The sequence below is a fragment of the Haliotis rubra genome, unplaced genomic scaffold (assembly GCF_003918875.1).
Source record: "Haliotis rubra isolate DU_JTF1 unplaced genomic scaffold, ASM391887v1 Scf90, whole genome shotgun sequence".
Lineage (NCBI taxonomy): Eukaryota > Metazoa > Mollusca > Gastropoda > Lepetellida > Haliotidae > Haliotis > Haliotis rubra.
In genome coordinates this window covers 1,447,284-1,468,991 of record NW_025767635.1, presented here as the reverse complement: position 1 = coordinate 1,468,991, position 21,708 = coordinate 1,447,284, and the positions used below count along the sequence as shown (strand labels likewise).

At 43.0% G+C, this 21,708-nt stretch overlaps 2 protein-coding genes across 2 annotated transcripts; one reads left to right on the top strand and one right to left on the bottom strand.

Annotated features, from left to right (window-relative positions):
* Positions 1–2,053: 2,053 nt before the first annotated feature.
* Positions 2,054–8,014, top strand: LOC124263985. Its single transcript, XM_046698718.1, has 2 exons — positions 2,054–2,161; positions 6,102–8,014. The coding sequence occupies exon 2, from the start codon at positions 6,154–6,156 to the stop codon at positions 6,943–6,945; it is 792 nt and encodes a 263-aa protein (XP_046554674.1). The 5' UTR covers positions 2,054–2,161; positions 6,102–6,153; the 3' UTR covers positions 6,946–8,014.
* Positions 8,015–13,158: 5,144 nt separating this feature from the next.
* Positions 13,159–20,277, bottom strand: LOC124263988. Its single transcript, XM_046698721.1, has 4 exons — positions 20,168–20,277; positions 19,173–19,305; positions 17,329–17,437; positions 13,159–14,893 (listed from the first exon to the last, which is right to left on the bottom strand). The coding sequence occupies exons 1-4, from the start codon at positions 20,184–20,186 to the stop codon at positions 14,798–14,800; spliced, it is 357 nt and encodes a 118-aa protein (XP_046554677.1). The 5' UTR covers positions 20,187–20,277; the 3' UTR covers positions 13,159–14,797.
* Between the last annotated feature and the right edge of the window lie 1,431 nt (positions 20,278–21,708).

The window sequence follows — 21,708 nt, the reverse complement described above, 5'->3', positions numbered from 1 at the left end:
AGCCCAGGCTACAGGTGGACAGTGTCAGGGTATATGTGGGTTACTGCATAGACGGGGCTTCTGTTATACGCCCTGGCCCGAGATATGGCCATTAACACACGTACAGAATACAATCACACTCATCAACACCCTGCCCCACCCTGTAGATTAATTAGTTCTATAAATGGTACTTAAATCCCATCCATGCGATGACACAGTGTACCTCCATTAGGAAGGACAGTGGGACAAACTTATGAACATAAGGAACAGATGAACCAACTAGAGCACATCAGGACATACCCTGTACAGTGGAGCGGAGGCAAACCACCCAACACGACAATGTACATATTTACAGTTGGTGTATGTTGATGTTATAAAGCCCAACAAACAACTGATTCCATTGATAGCTGTGTAATTCTGCTCCAAGGGATGTGGATCACTTCATTCCAGTCCTATTTTGCTCTGTCAATATGTTGATGTAAATTTACAGGCAACGACTTATTGAGTTTCATATCGGACGGAAACGGTGTCGTTATTCATTAATGGCGCCATGTGTTTAATACACGTCTGGCTTGAACATTGTAGAGTTGTAGCATGACCGCGTGACATGGACTGTGGAAATATGCATAATTAATCATCATCTTTTAATTACCTAGCGCTCTCCAACTGTCAGATGTTCCAAGTCCTTGACTGCTTTTACAAAAGTATCTCTGACGTATTTTATTAATAACATATACTGAATGTGGTTTTCTCTCCAAAACGTATGTGCCAGTGTTTCTGTATTACCGTCGTCCGTGCTAACTCTCACGGAAATACACAAATCCACTAACTGGTGTTTACGAGTCTACAACCACTCCAGGCGCCCCCGTAGGGTTGTGTGTACATACACCGCTGTCGAATGTTGAAACGTTGCTTCATCCCAGAGCCGCGAAATCCAAGGGAGGTAACTCTATTTGCTTCCGCGGCGATATCGTCGCTACCCTTGCTGTACAAAGTTAATTCCAATGTTAGAATTAGAGGAAGAATAATCATACACCAACATTATAACATAACTTATAAAACATGTAATCGACAATATGTATTTAACTGACGATCATTGTTGAACCTACTTGTTCACGTGACGCAACTACAATATACACGTCATTTATGGATAAAGAAGCACCTGTCATTTAATAGCATTTAGCTGCGTCAGAGGAGTAATCATTGGATGATTAATGAGTGTCACCATGTGACAGTCACACCCTCAGGCCGCCTGTGTCGATTCTTGATTCACATTGTCACTGTTTCTGTCGGCTACAATGTTGCAGCGATTGTCAAAACCCGTGGAGTAACACTGTTAAACACCGTGTGGTGGCCGTGCAATCCACTGTGTTGTGACGTACGTGTGTGTGTATACATCTGTGGCTACGTCTTCGTGCACAAGGGTAGGAAGTCTATCTTCGACGTGTATCGTTCCATTTATTGACGTTCATCTTCGTACCACCTTTAACGGTACAATATATAAATTCGGTCTCGCTTAAAGTAATCAATATTCAACCTGCGTGGGTTCAACACAACCCCCTTCTGGGAACCCCCTTCTGTGATCGTTAGTTAAAGGGTGAAATGGTCAAGTTTTATTTGCACAGTTTGATTACGTTCCCAATTAACCGCGCTATAATGAAACTGCATTGTCTTCTTATTAATGCACTTGTCACAGGCCCCTAGTTGTAATCTGTAATCCTTCACGTCACACAATGTCATTCTCCGACAGAAACAATCCTGTCATAATTAAACAAAAGACAAATGTGAATAACTGTTGTTCCTAATCACAAAGAACACAGAGCGCCAGCATGTAGAATTAATCGCTGCACTTAAACACGGCCATTTATACAGATAAATTGTTGTAACAATTATGTTCCTCTAATGACTGGGAGTAATTACCTTTATTGTCACGATGAGTGTGACGTGAAAGCCTCGTCATATGTGGCTGGGAAAACACTGACCAATACATGGTACTGAATTAGTCTTTGTCGAAGCTGGTATAAAGGCAGTCTAGGTATGGTGCAGCCTACACCTGCAGCCTTCCTGCCTTGCCCAGACGTGAATGAATATGAATCGTGTCTGACGTTGGCTGTTCATTGACCAATCGGGAGACAGGAGCTTACAAGGGACAGGGTGTATTTCACACTGACACAGCACCGAGGTATGTAACTTACATTTTATACATCCAAACTTAATTTGTGTGACATATTTTCTAAATTATTGTACAGTTTGCAAGGAGTTCATCCCATATCATATTTCCATATCTCTGGAACAGCACTCTTTTCATGTTATCCAGGAAATATTTAGTCGGCTGTCAAACTGGCTTCTTTGTTTCCCATGCTGGGAGGGGCTACCATAGAGTTACTGTTACTTGATCCCAGCAGATCTTCCAGACAATTACAGGACCAAACTATGGGACAGATGTTGTATATGTATATAAAATATCAACTGTGGAGATCAGAAAGTCGGGTTGGAAGTGGCGAGTTGTCATCTGCTTAGTATTCCCTTCCGTTTACTTAGCGTGCATCTGACGGCCATGTTTAATCCAAAGGCAAAAATCGGCATATTTTGAGAAAATATGGGACAAGGATACAATGTGACATATCAGAAGTATTTTTGACATGAAATTTGTGACACACGATATCAAATGTTTAAGGATTTTATCGTGTGTGATCAATGCTAACATATCATCATATTTCATTGTTATTTGTGACATCAGCATCTGCTGACTTGTATAAAACACAGTATGTACCACACAAGTGGCGTCAGTCGACTGATCAAACCTGTCCTCCGCACATACAAGTGACAAAAAACACGATGAACATGTATTCTGTATTTTTTTCCGGCCTAAAACATTGATGAGGTGTGACGTGGACGCGTCCCTGGACCAACAAGTGACGACTTGTCTCAGTTTGAGAATCCCCCAAGTTCTAAATAGGTCATTTAAGTGTGTGCAAGTGTAGAAAAGGTAGCTCTTGGTGAATTTTCAGGCTGAATGATTTTTAGGTTGAAAACGCGCGCTTTGAAGTGCAACAACGCGGTAAGTTTAAAAACATTTAAATGTCGAGTAATTTTAACAGAATGTTGTATGGCCATCGGTTTCGTCCCGAAGGTGAATCGGTTTTTCATACCACCAGTGACAACACTCCCACTCAGCGTTAAACTGCTTGTATCAGTTCGGGGTTTTGTATCAGCAGAGGAAACGGAACAGTTGCACTCTAATTAACAGTGTCCAGGTCTCAATGTTTTCAGGGCAAATAGTCGTGATTGTCAAACAGAAATAATGTCCGAGTTAAACGTGTAATTTGTTTAAATGCTCTCCCTCCCCTTCCATTTTCCGATTTACACCCCCCACCCATCCCCTCCCACCACCAAAGTGTTGTGGAGTTGGTCCATAGCTATGATCTACTATATCCCACAGTTATTGTTGCCGACGTGTCACGCTCATTGATGTTGGATATTGATGTATATATGTATATATACCATACCAACAGCTTGTATGTACACATATCCCTCATCTAGAAAATCGTTTGTGTATTATGCTGTTCCCATGAATTAATTTGGTTTCCTATTTCCTTCAATCATCTTGTGCGTGTGTGATAAGACCCTATGTCTGTGTAGAAGATGTACCGTTATGCCTTACACTTTTCCGTTACACCTAGCTATCTATTAGACTATTACCCCTACACACACACACTCACAAAACGACGGACCTACCTGTGATTATTCTCTATTAGAACGACGTTTATTGTGTTGAGAACCTATTTGGTAGCACGTACGGCGATGAACCAGGGTAGAGACAGGAATGTATCACAATGTAGATACATTGTATATATCAACAATTGTACCCCGCCTCGAGGGATTACCACGTCTATCGTGGGGTCATCATAACAATATACATCCTAGGATCATCAAGGCTATCTACCCACGCTCTTTCTCATCCTGGCACAGCTTCCTTCCACATCTCCTTCCGGCGAAACTGCTTCACATCTGTAGCAGCGTTCTATGTCCGGAGCTGTCACCTACTTTCAGAGTTAGTTGGTTAGACTACAGTTTCCGGATATTTGATATAATATCAACAATAAACTGACGACCCAAACAAAGGATACTCTCGTGTTTCTTGGTGGTTGCTACACAGAACCGAACCCAAATGGCAATTTGAATGGCTTCCTTAAGGGTGATGAGAAAATAGGGGATACACGTTTTTGGATTAGAATAGTTTTTCAATGTTGACATATTTTATATGGGTATCATAGTAGTGTTTTGGCCATATATATAAGCTGTGTCCGAGATGGTTCTCAGTCAAGTAATGTTTGGACGAAGTTACAATGTATTTGTGTATAAGTTCTGTTGCTGCAGTTAAACGAATTAGTTGGTAAGAACAAACCATTTTTTAAATATTTATGAATTTATTATGACCAGTAATGATACCAACTGTTATACTATTAACCTAATTCATGTTTATGTAGGATGCAATAGTTACTATCCAGTCCCCAACAGTCAGTCTCACATCGGGGGCGGTGGGGTAGCCTAGTGGTTAAAGCGTTCGCTCGTCATGCTGAAGACCCGGGTTCGATTCCCCACGTGGGTACAATGTGTTAAGCCCATTTCTGGTGTCCCCCGCCGTGATATTGCTGCAATATTGCTAAAAGCGGCGTAAAACTAAACTCACTCACTCACTCTCACATCTGCCGGGAACCGCTAAGACATGGTTAGACTGTCAGGGGAAGTAACTCTGGCCAGCTTGCGACTGCATTGTGCGAAGCGTTAACCCAGCACATGGATAACCCTGCCATGCATCTAACCGTCCTACCGACACTTCTTGTTACCACATACAGCAGATACACACACACCTGTGGTAACACCGAGGATAAACCCTAAGCCTGCTCTATAGTATATAACTGTAAGTCTGTACCCGCCTACAGCAGTGGTCACTGGATTGTCTGGTTCAGATTCAATTCTTTACAGACCGTCGCCATGTAGCTGGAATATTGCCGAGTGCGGCGTTAATCAACGAACAAGGAATAAAACAATGAAAACTACCAAACACGCTGCCTGTTGGCCGACTCAGCACAACCCTGCCACATCTCCATGCCTCATCAAATGGAGAAGTTACGAACTGGTGATTTGAAATCATTGTGCGTTAGCACGACCGACCTGGATACCTCGTATTTACTGTTTGTGGTAGGAAATCCATTTAGAGGTCTTTAAGAACCATCCTCAGTCCGTTAGGTGCAGCCATATACCTGTAGAACTCTATCTCAGGTTCCGATAGGTGCAGCCATATACCTGTAGTACTCTACCTCCAGTTCCGATAGGTGCAGCCATATACCTGTAGTACTCTACCTCCAGTTCCGATAGGTGCAGCCATATACCTGTAGTACTCTACCTCCAGTTCCGATAGGTGCAGCCATATACCTGTAGTACTCTACCTCCAGTTCCGATAGGTGCAGCCATATACCTGTAGTACTCTACCTCCAGTTCCGATAGGTGCAGCCATATACCTGTAGTACTCTACCTCAGGTTCCGATAGGTGCAGCCATATACCTGTAGTACTCTACCTCCAGTTCCGATAGGTGCAGCCATATACCTGTAGTACTCTACCTCCAGTTCCGTTAGGTGCAGCCATATACCTGTAGTACTCTACCTCCAGTTCCGATAGGTGCAGACATATACCTGTAGTACTCTACCTCCAGTTCCGGTCACAGCTCCTACATACGGGGATAATCTGTTATTTTGCAAAACTTCGAATTAGATACAATCCATGTCTACTGTAAATGCTAATTAGCTCTTCTCTGTCAAAACGATTGTGAACGGGACTGTGGCAAATAAGGGCTTTAAATCTCTAGTTATATATAACACACTATTCTATAGATTTATAGCCCTTATTTTGAACAGCCCCATTCACAGCCGTTTTGACAGAAAAGAGCTAATTAGCATTTAAATGGAGTAGACATGGATTTTATCTAATTCGAGGTTTTGCAAAATAACTGACTTTAAACGACACGAAGACGGGCTCAGATGTATAGGCGAATGATATTTACTATGTGACGTTAACATTTTCTTCTTTCCTCGCTTTCAAAAACTGCTATTATTTCCAGCTTCAGCAACTACATTTTCGTGAACTGTGTCGTCATCGTCGACAGCAACAAGATGTCTATCGACGTAGTTGACCTAGAGGAGATAGTTACCTCCTTCTTCTTTGAAGAGTGGATGGAAGCCAAGAAGATGAAGGAAGCTGACCGCGAGAGCGTTGAAATCAAGTGGGACCGTGTTCGGTTCACCCACTCCCCGGCCGTGTACGTCAAGGATGAGGTGGTGGAGGAGGCCGGGGAGGAACCCGACCCCGAGGTGAAGACTGAGAAGGGAGGGACTCCCAATGCTCATGTGATATTTACTGCGTTCTTTGCGAATAATACTGAGGCTGAACAAGTTCATACCTTGACGACAGAACGTCGGACAAAGTCGACGTGTACGGTGTCGTTGTCTAAAGCTTACACAATGGGAGCATCTGTGAACATTCGAATAACGCCTCCTAACCCTATTGTTGAAGCTAACGCCGGCTTTAAAGCCGAGATGTCCAAGATGAAAGGGTTGAATGACACCGTGGAAAAGGAGTTGACGTGGTCAGTGAACAGTCAGATAAAGATACCCAAGAAGTCCCGGACACGGGTGGACCTGGTCATAAAGGAGGAGGAGTATGATGGACGCTTCACCATGGACACCAAGATAGAGGGAAACGTGGTCATCACGGCTTGGACCAAGAACAGAGACAAGCACGTCAGTTCAGCCTCCATCAAAGTTGCCACCATCTTCGCTAAGAACAAATATTTTAAAGTTGATAAACCCAAGAATGCCGCGACTTTCACCACAGAGGGAAACTGTAAATGTCGCTTCGGGATTGAGCAGAATATGGAGCAGACAGAACTCCCCCTCTTGAAGTGAATCAACCTGACCACCAAGTGCTGTGTTTATACAATGGGTGTCATGGCATCCCCTGTATCTGCTATGAGAAGCAGGACTGTGATTCAAGCCGACATTCCGCCGTAGTGGTCAGTGCAGCAGACATCCATGTACATAATTCGCTTAAGTTAGTATGTTATTATATACGTGTATCTGTATATGGGCGCCATCATGGGTCTTGTGATGATAGAATCATGTACTGTGTGAAGGAAATCTTCCTGTAGGCGCCAGTGTACTTGGAACTGCAGTTGAGTGAACAGTGTCGGGGTTGTACACATGGAATGTATCCCAGGATAATCTTGTATATTGTAGCTGACTGTTGCCACCATCATTACCAACACCACGGATGTTTTTAGCTTTTGTCACCAATAATGTAACATCAGTTCCTGACGGAGCTGTGACGCGGGCTACTGTAGCAATGCACGTTATCGACTCACGCGTGCCTGTAGTCAACGCTGATAGAATATCACCCGCCATGTTCAGGATGTAGCGGTATAGTTTAATGATTGCTGACTTTCAGCTCATGATACAGTTTCGCACGATCTACGAATTATGACCCGATATTTATGATTATATAGGATATTTTGTGACCAATATAAAAATGCTCTATGTAAAAATCTATAGAAGCGCCGTAAATGAATATAAGGTTTGCAACGGGAGGTAACTCTGATTTCTAAGCTGATTAGGGTTAGTCTCAAAAGTAAACAAATCTGTTTTCGGTTCGGGAGGACACTGACGAAAGCTTTCACGAACGTTATCTGTGATATGAGCAAATACCTTTGTGTTCATTCTCTGGTTGTCAGTTTGGAATAACTTTCTGTTACTTTTGTTGGTCAATATGTCATCTTGCTTTTTTACAAATCAATAAGAGTCGTGATATTGGTGAAATAATATCAAGGAGACATTAAACCGAACTCAACCACTACAACCACAGACTCCACACTGCTGTTCAGTCAATAGTAATTGTTGTTATTTTTTGCCAAAGACATTTTTTCTACTCAAGTGTTATAATCTGCTAATAGAGAAAGTGAATAAATTATCTATACTCTTACTTCCACATTCACTTGTCCTATATCATCACCCTTGAAAGTTTGCATACCGTACCGAACGTCATACACTCTGTATACCTGTTCAATCCACCAGAGACAACCATTCTGTCTGGTTACATCATACCGAACGTCATACACCCTGTACATCTGTTCAATACACCAGAGACAACCATACTGTCTGGTTATATCGTACCGAACGTCATATACATTGTACATCTGTTCAATACACCAGAGACAACCATACTGTCTGGTTATATCGTACCGAACGTCATATACCCTGTACACCTGTTCAATACACCAGAGACAACCATACTGTCTGGTTATATCGTACCGAACGTCATATACACTGTACACCTGTTCAATACACCAGAGACAATCATTCTGTCTGGTTTTATCGTACAGAACGTCATATACCCTGTACACCTGTTCAATGCACCAGAGACAATCATTCTGTCTGGTTTTATCGTACAGAACGTCATATACCCTGTACACCTGTTCAATACACCAGAGACAATCATTCTGTCTGGTTTTATCGTACAGAACGTCATATACCCTGTACACCTGTTCAATACACTAGAGACAACCATACTGTCTGGTTATATCGTACCGAACGTCATATACCCTGTACATCTGTTCAATACACCAGAGACAATCATACTGTCTGGTTACATCAAACCGAACGTCATATACACTGTACACCTGTTCAATACACCAGAGACAATCATTCTGTCTGGTTTTATCGTACAGAACGTCATATACACTGTACACCTGTTCAATACACCAGAGACAACCATTCTGTCTGGTTACATCATACCGAACGTCATATGCACTGGACATCTGTTTAGTAGTAGTAGTAGTAGTAGTAGTAGTAGTAGTAGTAGTAGTAGTAGTAGTAGTAGTCGTTGATAATATCTGTTAAGCATCACACATTCCGGAAACTGGCTTGAACACTTAGCTGCTACGTTGGTTCCTAAAGAAGGCAACTGAAGGTTGAATTTGCAACCTCATGGTCCCTCCAGTGTTAGAAATGTTTGAGGCGATAAGAGCAAATCTACTGATTTGGTTAGATACGATGTACAGATTAAGAGCCACTACAGTTCATCACTAATATGGATAGAGGGTTGAGTTGACCTCTCGGAAGTCCCTCTCCAACGAAATGCCTGGGTCCGTCTTCTTCATGTGCTTCATCCCTTCTAAACCCGTGGTTCCACACGGACGTGTGCGGTAAGTGGCAACGCCAGTATATGGTTCAAGCATTCCATCTACCCCCAGGATTATTATTGTCATAGTGGATATAATGTACCAGCACAGAAATAAATAAAACTTACTTATTCTATTGCAGATGACAGATAAATAGAAATCATTAAGATAACAGATCAGTTAATTTTGAAGCTAAAAGAGACGATACTCTGCATGGATTTATCTGACTTAATTATGTGAAATTATTTCTTCCACTTCAGTGTTAATCTAACCTACGTCAAATCTGGTTTGTCCGTGGACATTGGCGTGAGGGAGTTCCCGGACATCGTATCTGTAGTTCCCGTCCAATCCGCCGGAGTTGTCTACCGTCACTGTGAGAGACCTACAGTTACATCGTAAGGTGTGAGTACACGTCATTTAGTAGAAACTGGCTGTCTACATCCTGATACTAGACTATGTACATGTTTACTGAAGGTGAGCGCCCTACACCTGCTGTCCGAGCGGTGGCTGTCTACATCCTGATAGTGGACTATGTACATGTTTACTGAAGGTGAGCGCCCTACACCTGCTGTCCGAGCGGTGGCTGTCTACATCCTGATACTAGACTATGTACATGTTTACTGAAGGTGAGCGCCCTACACCTGCTGCCCGAGCGGTGGCTGTCTACATCCTGATAGTGGACTATGTACATGTTTACTGAAGGTGAGCGCCCTACACCTGCTGTCCGAGCGGTGGCTGTCTACATCCTGATAGTGGACTATGTACATGTTTACTGAAGGTGAGCGCCCTACACCTGCCTTCCGAGCGGTGGCTGTCTACATCCTTATAGTGGACTATGTACATGTTTACTGAAGGTGAGCGCCCTACACCTGCTGTCCGAGCGGTGGCTGTCTACATCCTGATAGTGGACTATGTACATGTTTACTGAAGGTGAGCGCCCTACACCTGCTGTCCGAGCGGTGGCTGTCTACATCCTGATAGTGGACTATGTACATGTTTACTGAAGGTGAGCGCCCTACACCTGCTGTCCGAGCGGTGGCTGTCTACATCCTGATAGTGGACTATGTACATGTTTACTGAAGGTGAGCGCCCTACACCTGCCTTCCGAGCGGTGGCTGTCTACATCCTGATAGTGGACTATGTACATGTTTACTGAAGGTGAGCGCCCCACACCTGCTGTCCGAGCGGTGGCTGCAGCATGTCTACCTCCTGATAGTGGACTATGTATATGTTTACTGAAGGTGAGCGCCCCACACCTGCTGTCCGAGCGGTGGCTGTCTACATCCTGATAGTGGACTATGTACATGTTTACTGAAGGTGAGCGCCCCACACCTGCTGTCCGAGCGGTGGCTGTCTACATCCTGATAGTGGACTATGTACATGTTTACTGAAGGTGAGCGCCCCACACCTGCTGTCCGAGCGGTGGCTGACCCTGGCGTTGTCACGTGCAGCCTGGGGCGGATGACATCCACAGATGCAGGGACACTTGATGCCTTGTTGCCGGGCTTTATCCCATCAATTCTAAGCCTAATCCGAACCGACCCTGGCCTATCTTCGTCGAAATCTGAAAATGACAGATGTTAGAAACTGCATGTTCTTCAATGAACAAGACTCACTCAAAGATGCACTCCAAGACCCGCTCGTCAAACAACACAACATCTTAATTCTAACAGACTCACTCAGTTGGCTGCAAGCAATAAAAACATCAAACACCAACCTAAACTAATAAACGAGATTCTAAAAACCACCCAGGACCTACACGCCTGAGGCAATAAGGTGGAGTTCCTATCGATCCCTGCCCATGTTGGTGTGTGACCAAGCAGCCAAAGCGGCACCTAAACTCCCAGAAGTTAACCTTAGCATACCATTATCTAAAAACGAAATAAACAGCCTATCAAAACAAAAAATCTTCCTAAAGTGGCAAAGTAAATACCGAAAGGTACTGGGATCGCTTACAGGAGAAGGGCCTTGTGTTGAAAGCAAATGTACTGAGATCGCTTACGGGAGTGGGGCCTGACGTACTGAGATCGCTTACAGGAGCGGGGCCTTGTGTTGACAGCAGATGTACTGAGATCGCTTACGGGAATGGGGCCTGACGTACTGATATCGCTTACGGGAGCAGGGCCTTGTGTTGACATCATATGTACTTAGATCGCTTACGGGAATGGGGCCTTGTGTTGACAGCAGACGTACTAAGATCGCTTACGGGAGCAGGGCCTTGTGTTGACAGCAGACGTACTGAGATCGCGTACAGGAGTGGGGCCTTGTGTTGACAGCAGACATACTAAGGTCGCTTACGGGAGCGGGGCCTTGTGTTGACAGCAGATGTACTAAGATCGCCTGCGGGAGTGGGGCCTTGTGTTGACAGCAAACGTACTAAGATCGCTTACGGGAGTGGGGCCTTGTGTTGACAGCAGACGTACTGAGATCGCGTACAGGTGTGGGGCCTTGTGTTGACAGCAGATGTACTAAGATCGCCTGCGGGAGTGGGGCCTTGTGTTGACAGCAGACATACTAAGATCGCTTACGGGAGTGGGGCCTTGTGTTGACATCAGACGTACTAAGATCGCTTACGGGAGTGGGGCATTGTGTTGACAGCAGACGTACAGGGATTGCGTACAGGAGTGGGGCCTTGTTGACAGCAGATGTACTAAGTTCGCCTGCGGGAATGGGGCCTTGTGTTGACAGCAGACGTACTAAGATCGCTTACGGGAGTGGGGCCTTGTGTTGACAGCAGATGTACTAAGATTGCTTACGGGAGCAGGGCCTTGTGTTGATATCAGACGTACTAAGATCGCTTACGGGAGTGTAGCCTTGTGTTGACACTCCTCATTCTGACCTTCACAAGACGTACCAATCTTCTACATGGCTTTCCTGTTATGCTGTGTATGTGGGCATCTCTTCAAGATGAAAACATGGCCTTCAAGTGGTGTTCAAAACATGGCCTTCACGTGGTGTTCAATGCAGGGCCTTCACGTGGAGTTCAATGCATGGCCTTCACGTGGTGTTCAAAGCATGGCCTTCACGTGGAGTTCAATGCATGGCCTTCACGTGGTGTTCAATGCATGGCCTTCACGTGGAGTTCAATGCATGGCCTTCATGTGGTGTTCAAAACATGGCCTTCATGTGATGTTCAATGCATGGCCTTCACATGGTGTTAAATGCATGGCTTTCACGTGGTGTTCAATGCATGACGTTCACGTGGTGTTCAATACATGGCCTTCACATGGTGTTCAATGCAGGACCTTCATGTGGTGTTCAATGCATGGCCTTCACATGGTGTTAAATGCATGGCCTTCACCTGGTGTTAAATGCATGACGTTCACGTGGTGTTCAAAACATGGCCTTCATGTGATGTTCAATGCATGGCCTTCACATGGTGTTCAATGCATGGCCTTCACCTGGTGTTCAATGCATGGCGTTCACGTTCAATGGTTCATGTTGGTGTTCAATGCAATAATGCATGGCCTTCAATACATGGCCTTCATGTGGTGTACAATGCATGGCCTTCATGTGGTGTTCAGTGCATGACGTTTATGTGGTGTTCAATGCATGATGTTCATGTGGTGTTCAATGCATGGCCTTTATGTGGTGTTCAGTGCATGACGTTTATGTGGTGTTCAATGCATGATGTTCATGTGGTGTTCAATGCATGATGTTCATGTGGTGTTCAATGCATGACGTTCATGTGGTGTTCAATGCATGACGTTCATGTGGTGTTCAACACATGATGTTCATGTGGTGTTCAATACATGATGTTCACGTGGTGTTCAATGCATGGCCTTCATGTGGTGTTCAGTGCATGACGTTCATGTGGTGTTCATAACATGATGTTCATGTGGTGTTCAACACATGATGTTCATGTGGTGTTCAATACATGGGCTGCATGTTATGATCAGGATTTAACAAACTAAGCCATAAAACATGTTGGTAAAACACACAACAGAAGCAGTAATTATGTTTATTGAGAAATATGACAAGATAAGTACTAGTATCTGAGTAACCTACAGGTCAACAGTTGACTGAACATGGTATCCGATGGACACATGTCTGCAGTAGGACATTCACTTGGATCTTACCTACAACATATACAGCTTTGTTCAGTTGGTCAGTGGATCAACACCTGTTGGAGACTGTTTACAAATTCCTGTAAGGATAACTTAAGAAATCTTCAGAACAAAACATTCTCTGTGAGGAATGTCCAGTTTCTATATTATCATAATGCATATTTTACAGTTTTTAAAAAAATATTAAATTAATATGATCTGTCTAGCATGTTCCCATAAAGTATTACAACATAAACAGTCATCAAATACTATTAAACTCACAGACCATACACTGATATTGCTGTGTTTACATTTAAAACATAAACAACATGGGTTACCACAGTAAAAACATATCACATGATCTGATGGAACTACAATTGATCGAGAGGGTAATTAACATGATCAGGCAACAGTCTGTATAAAGTAACAGGATATATGGTACAGCTTAGTACTGTTCAGAAACATACAACAGATAGAATAAAATGTCTGCCAAATAAACATTCACTGCAAGATAAAACCGAACATCATTCCACACGTGACAATATGACCAAAATGTTTCTGGTAGTTGGATTACTGATTGAAACTGAACCAGCCTGAGCTTCAACTCTTTCAGGATTCCCAAGCCTCACATCAGCTTTGTGGAAAGAAAGACAAAACTGATGCCGGTTGGCAATGATCACCACAGGAACAGAGCTGATGGATCAGAATAGGTGCGGGATAGGTCCGGTCTCGTGTACAAGTCTTGCTGCTAAAGGGACACTACTCTGCTCAGCATGAATGAAGCTTCCTGGTCACTGACGACCTCTCAAGCCTCATGAGGTACAGGATATAAAGTAGTATCTACATCACGGCATCAGCATATGTACCATGTGGACCCTCCCTCAACATCAGCTGAAGTCTGACAGTCCAGGAGCGTTTTCACAGCAGCAGCAGCAGCAGCTGTACACAACATGGTTCCAACTCAACCATTACCAGTACAAGCTCTGCATGTTGTATTTCACAGGGAGACACAGCATCAGAGCCTTACTAAACATGGCATCATACCACGATGCTAACACTGGAAAATGTTGCTTTGGGGGCATGTAAAGTAAGAACTCAAAAACAATTTTGTTTTTGTTCACCCATAAAAAATCATTTTCAGCCTTGCCCTTGAAGATGACCTTCATTACATGTTCAAGATTCTGCTGTCCTTCACACAACCCACCCTACCCACCCACCTCTGTGTACAATGGGTCACTGTTCCTGTGTCAGAGCATGTCATGTGGAGTGATCGCGTATAATTACTTCCTCAATGTAAAATCAAATGTAGTAAATACATCTTAGGCTCCAAGTCATAGTGTGTGAGATTCTTGAATATGAAGCATAAACCAGAACACAGATAGCCTACAGAATGCAAATCTACCATGATGAATTAATACTGTTAAAACAGCAGCAAAGCAATAAGATTTGACTCTTTAACAAGTTATGAAACATGTTCTTGTGCGAGGACCTAGATACCCACTGGTGCTCACTGAGCAGTGGTGCCCCCCACGCTGTATGCTACTCTGTCTCCAGGGTGCCGTTTCTGAAGTTTGACTCCCAGGACTTGTCCTTGTTGTTCTTCTTCAGAAACATAATGACCCAGCCCTTCTCCACCTGTAACAGTTGGAACAGACAATGTGAGACAATATCAACATACCACTCTGTTACAACACAATCCTAATACCACTCTGTTACAGCACAAGACTCTTCACACTGTTAGTGTTACAGCACAAGACTCCTAACACTGTTAGTGTTACAGCACATGAAGCCTCACACTGTTAGTGTTACAGCACATGAAGCCTCACACTGTTAGTGTTACAGCACATGAAGCCTCACACTGTTAGTGTTACAGCACAAGACTCCTCACACTGTTAGTGTTACAGCACAAGACTCTTCACACTGTTAGTGTTACAGCACAAGACTCTTCACACTGTTAGTGTTACAGCACAAGACGCCTCACACTATTAGTGTTACAGCACAAGACTCCTCACACTGTTAGCGTAACAGCACAAGACTCCTCACACTGTTAGTGTTACAGCACAAGACTCCTCACACTGTTAGTGTTACAGCACATGAAGCCTCACACTGTTAGTGTTACAGCACAAGACTCTTCACACTGTTAGTGTTACAGCACAAGACGCCTCACACTGTTAGTGTTACAGCACAAGACTCCTCACACTGTTAGTGTAACAGCACAAGACTCCTCACACTGTTAGTGTTACAGCACAAGACTCCTCACACTGTTAGTGTTACAGCACAAGACTCCTCACACTGTTAGTGTTACAGCACAAGACTCCTCACACTGTTAGTGTTACAGCACAAGACTCCTCACACTGTTAGTGTAACAGCACAAGACGCCTCACAATGTTAGTGTTACAGCACAAGACTCCTCACACTGTTAGTGTAACAGCACAAGACGCCTCACAATGTTAGTGTTACAGCACAAGACTCTTCACACTGTTAGTGTTACAGCACATGACGCTTCACACTGTTAGTGTTACAGCACAAGACTCCTCACACTGTTAGTGTAACAGCACAAGACTCCTCACACTGTTAGTGTTACAGCACAAGACGCCTCACAATGTTAGTGTTACAGCACAAGACTCCTCACACTGTTAGTGTAACAGCACAAGACTCCTCACACTGTTAGTGTTACAGCACAAGACTCCTCACACTGTTAGTGTTACAGCACAAGACTCCTAACACTGTTAGTGTTACAGCACAAGACTCCTCACACTGTTAGTGTTACAGCACATGAAGCCTCACACTGTTAGTGTTACAGCACAAGACTCCTCACACTGTTAGTGTTACAGCACAAGACTCTTCACACTGTTAGCGTAACAGCACAAGACTCCTCACTGTTAGTGTTACAGCACAAGACTCCTCACACTGTTAGTGTTACAGCACATGAAGCCGCACACTGTTAGTGTGACAGCACAAGACTCTTCACACTGTTAGTGTTACAGCACAAGACGCATCACAATGTTAGTGTTACAGCACAAGACTCCTCACACTGTTAGTGTTACAGCACAAGACTCTTCACACTGTTTGTGTTACAGCACAAGACGCCTCACAATGTTAGTGTTACAGCACAAGACTCTTCACACTGTTAGTGTTACAGCACATGACGCTTCACACTGTTAGTGTTACAGCACAAGACTCCTCACACTGTTAGTGTAACAGCACAAGACTCCTCACACTGTTAGTGTTACAGCACAAGACGCCTCACACTGTTAGTGTTACAGCACAAGACTCTTCACACTGTTAGTGTTACAGCACAAGACTCTTCACACTGTTAGTGTTACAGCACAAGACGCCTCACACTATTAGTGTTACAGCACAAGACTCCTCACACTGTTAGTGTTACAGCACAAGACTCCTCACACTGTTAGCGTTACAGCACAAGACGCCTCACAATGTTAGTGTTACAGCACAAGACTCCTAACACTGTTAGTGTTACAGCACAAGACGCCTCACACTGTTAGTGTTACAGCACAAGAAGCCTCACACTGTTAGTGTTACAGCACATGAAGCCTCACACTGTTAGTGTTACAGCACAAGACTCCTCACACTGTTAGTGTTACAGCACAAGACTCTTCACACTGTTAGTGTTACAGCACAAGACGCCTCACACTGTTAGTGTTACAGCACAAGACTCCTCACACTGTTAGTGTTACAGCACAAGACTCCTCACACTGTTAGTGTTACAGCACAAGACTCCTCACACTGTTAGTGTTACAGCACATGAAGCCTCACACTGTTAGTGTTACAGCACAAGACTCTTCACACTGTTAGTGTTACAAGACGCCTCACAAGCACAAGACTCACACACTGTTAGTGTTACAGCACAAGACTCTTCACACTGTTAGTGTTACAGCACAAGACGCCTCACAATGTTAGTGTTACAGCACAAGACGCCTCACACTGTTAGTGTTACAGCACAAGACTCCTCACACTGTTAGTGTTACAGCACAAGACTCCTCACACTGTTAGTGTTACAGCACAAGACTCCTCACACTGTTAGTGTTACAGAGACGATGATTGTTTACCTTCAATTTGGTCTTTTCAGGGTTGATGGCACCTGGGAGATGATTGACGTGATATTGGTAGTTGTGGTCATCCAGCCCACCCTTATCCAGGATCTTCAAGGTGATGGATCTGGTTGGTAATGGAGCACATTAAGTTCTCACTTGTAGGAGAAAATACAAACCATGAACACGAAGGATGAAATGCCATGGAAACTGTGAGTTTTAATACATGGCCCCTGATACAAGCCAACATGCATAGAAATGAACATGTTGAAGATACAAAATGTGTGTTTCTAACTTTAGGTCTGCCAGTTGTCAGTCTACATGTGCCCCAGGTTCTATTGGTAGAAACTAAGCCTCAATGTGACTGGTTCCTTTCTTATTTAATGCAGCAAGGTTCCAGCTGTATGACAGCAGCCTGACAACAAGCCGGGTCCATTCCTTCAGTCCAGGGCCCCTGGGTTGCTACCTGTGTATGGAGGTTTGTATCATGCTGCAACCGTTCCACACCTTGTCATTAAATATATTCTAGGTCAATGGCAACAGCCTTCAAATAATCAAGTTCTAACTAGTCAAACTAGTGATTGAAATAGTGAGCATCATCGTTTGACATATACTAGTATACACAAAGAACTTAGTTAAGCACCCCCTGACATATCTCACGATTGAATGAGCCCCGATCTTAACCCTTTGGAGCATATCTGGGACATGATTGGTCGTCGTGTGCAACAAAGGGATCCTTCTGTACAGAACCTGGCCCAACTGGAAGCTGCTTTAGATGAGAAATGACGTAGACTCCCACTTAAGAGGATCAGGAGGCTGACAGGGGGTATGAGGAGGAAAGTGCTGGCTGTCATAGTCACATGGAGGCTACACTCGGTATTGACCTTGAATCGTGCAAGACATGCAAAATGACGTTTTGAATGTTCACAATCACCCACTATATTCAACACTAAACAATCCGGGGCAATACTTGTACAGACATGATTTTGTATAAAAATCAGTGTGTTTTTTTTTAAATGCGCAATTATCATCATAAAATCAACATGGATTGCAATCATTTTCAGAGGCCCAGATAAGCTGCGTATCTGGGTAAAATACGCATAGAAATTTTCCAATTACGCATTGAAAGAAATAATTGTTGCGTACCAATTACGCATTTAAAATGTTAGATACGCAACAAGTTTAAAACAATGCATACGGAATATATTTATAAAAACTCACTTGCATAATGAAAAAGACATCGATTGCTATCAAGTTGTACTGTTAGTATAGGACAAGTGTTGTACTGTCAGTATAGGATGAGTGATTTTTTATGAAATCATTTCCATTATATTTAAGTTGGTTTTGATTAGGTATGACATAAGTCAGAGCATACCTGCTTAGTAAACTTACTCAGTCACATATACTTAGGTGAGTAAAATCACTGAAATACACACATATTTGAAAGCAGTGGATAACGGAAAATATATCTTATCTGGAGCTCTGCATTTTGTCATTTTGTTATGAGTCAAAGGATCATACGGGTCAGAAAAAACATGTTTTCCATCGAAGTCACCACAAGACATTTTATGTACATGTTGAAAACCTTTCATTGCAAAAATCCATGGGGTGCTTAATTTAGTTCTTTGTGTATAGTGAACCAAGTCACACATTCTGAGCATTCCATCCATGAAGCGGCCTAGTACAAGCATAGGCAACTCAACACTTCCTTTAAAGCACACCATGAACGTTTCCTGCAGGTGATCTCCTGCAGCTACTTTTATTCATAAAATATATCTACTTCAGTACATGATAAATACACAAAATGTCATTTTAATATATAAATGCTAAATTATCCATGAACATGAATGGGTTTATCTTACAGGTTCTCACTGCCATAGAAAGGTCCCTCAAACTCTGCATTCCCCTTCTCTGGTTTGGATCCTTTTCCTGGCTTGATGCCTGGGATCCTCATCCGAACACGGACGAATCCTGCCTTGGTCGTCTCGTCGAAGTCTAGAAAACAACAGTTCTTCAAGCTCTTACTAGTGAGCAGTTTGAAGAAGACTTCTCTACCTATAGGTCTCATTTGTTAAATGTCATTTTTTTTATGGCGGTTATTTAGTCAGTGACAGTGGTCTAGGAGTACGAATAGTCAGCTACCATGCACGGCTTCCACTGAGTGGATTAGCTAGATGGCTGACTTTGTGTGCTGGCGGTTAGGTGCCTGACTCTGAGGGTGTGGGTTCGAATAACAGATGGAACTCAACCCAAAAAGTACTAGAATCTGTACTACTGGTATACTAAGAAAGTGTAATCCCAATATATAACGTGTTACACTTTCCACATGCCATTGTGTATTCATTGACCTTTATTTCCTTAGTTACATCCATTTAGAGGATGAGTAGAATTTCTTGCCTCTGGCAATTTCTGGCATTTTCACTTTTCATGCCAGCAAATGCTGCAGATTATCACGCAAATAATGTAAACATGAGTGTACTTACAAAGGCACACAGTACATTTTCAGTTTCATTTGTTTACAGAGAATGAAAAAAAGTGGATTGCAGTTTTCATGTTTGAATAGGAACTTCGTTTTCCATCTTGTTGTTACTATATGACAAGGAGCTACTTATATTTATGACAAAACGAAAGTAAAAGTACATCAGCTAGCAGGGAAGCCACGGGCACTGCCTACACTGTGAGAAGATGCCGCTGTTTACATGGGAAGCCCTAACTGTACACGGTGCGCTTCACCTGGCTTATATTATTATTGTATAACATATTAATCCCCATTTCCAAATCGCATACAGTAACACATTCTCGCGACCATTTTTATTTTTTTAATGAGCGTAAACGGGAACAAATGTCCCCAACTTACCGCATTCAGGTTCCTCCATGGTCGCTTCCGTGTGTGGCCACGCCCGCTCTGATAACCTGACCAATCAGCGACAAACGTTAATTTCCGGAACGACGGAAAGGCCCGTCTTTCTCAAAAACAACATGGCTGTGCGGGGCTGTTTCAACGTACAAAAACATCATTATTGGATTGATCGTAAAAGTTTTCGGCATCTCCAGAACGTTTTGTTTATGAAATTATATGCAATAACATAATCTTCTCAAATTGTCTCTGTTCATCAACTTTGGAAGATCACATTCACTGAGATTGGTCTTTTGAAAATAAAGGAAAGAAAATGAAAACTAAATCAGTAAACAACACAGAAACAACACCACAATCATATAAAAGGTGAATGAAATGATGTACTCCAGTTCCCCGAAAACTTAACAAAGTGGATTACATGAAAACACGACAACAAATCCAGGAAAGCCTTATCCCAACCGTACGTCCCCGAACTTGGAATATATGAAGTATTTACACCATATTGTCAATACATTCTGCATGACAAGATAAGTGAGCGGTCGAGCCTACTAATGCCTACAGGGAATAACGCCTACAGTCTTAAATAAACAATTTTACGCACCAGTGGTTACAAATTGTACTGCCTCTACCCTTTCACTAAAGTGGTAGCTAGTAGGTATCACTTCATTGTGCACTACTGCCTACAAGGAATACAAAATACAGACTTTTAAATGACCTTTTATAAGATTTAATCATATCATCATTTTCATTTCGTCACACAAAATTACATTACATTACATATTATTGAATTATTAATTGAGATGACATTACATTGCATTATAAATCATATATTACATCATTAATCAACATGAATTATTTACATATGTACAAATATACAAACATACAAATATACAAATATACATTTCTTCTGACAATGAAACACAAATTTTGACTAAACTGAAGTCATTCGAGCTGTTTGAGTCATTTAAGGTAACTGACATGTCCAGCAGCTGAGAGGAACTCCATGGTGGTGGTGATTCCAGTTGTCAGCTGGTCCACCAGTCCCGCGAGTCTCGGGTCGATCTTTGTGTAGATCCTCTTACGGGGTGGGGGACGGGTGCCGTGCAACATCTGCACCAACTTATTCCTCTCAGCTTTCTACAACTTCTGAAGCACTTTCACCAAAGCGAAAAGATAAGATATTTATTGCATAGCATTCCATGAAGAAACAGTGACAATAATCAACATGGGAGACATAATGAGTGAGTGAGTGTTGCAGATGATATCTTGCAAATAATGTGTGGGTGTGTGGAAGCTAACGCAATGCGAGGTTTGTTTATTTCTTTGCTGTTTAGAGCGACACTCAGCAATATTCCAGCTGTATGGCGGCGGTCTGTAAATAATCGCGTCTGGACCAAAACATCCAGTGATCAGCAGCATGAGTATCGATCTACGCAACTAGGATATGATGACATGTGTCGTGTCATCCAAGTGAGCGAGTCCAGTTAGTCGCCTCTTACAAGCACATGGGTGGCTGAATTCTAACCCGAATCTTCAAGTAT

Bases quoted from the DNA above. Each gene is read 5' to 3' on its own strand.
- LOC124263985 (XM_046698718.1), top strand. From the start codon at position 6,154: ATGTCTATCGACGTAGTTGACCTAGAGGAGATAGTTACCTCCTTCTTC.
- LOC124263988 (XM_046698721.1), bottom strand. The intron at 17,438-19,172 runs GTAAGATAAACC...ATTACCAACCAG, and splicing joins TTCTATGGCAGTGAGAACCT to ATCCATCACCTTGAAGATCC. The intron at 14,894-17,328 runs GTAAACAATCAT...CAACTGTTACAG, and splicing joins CTGAAAAGACCAAATTGAAG to GTGGAGAAGGGCTGGGTCAT.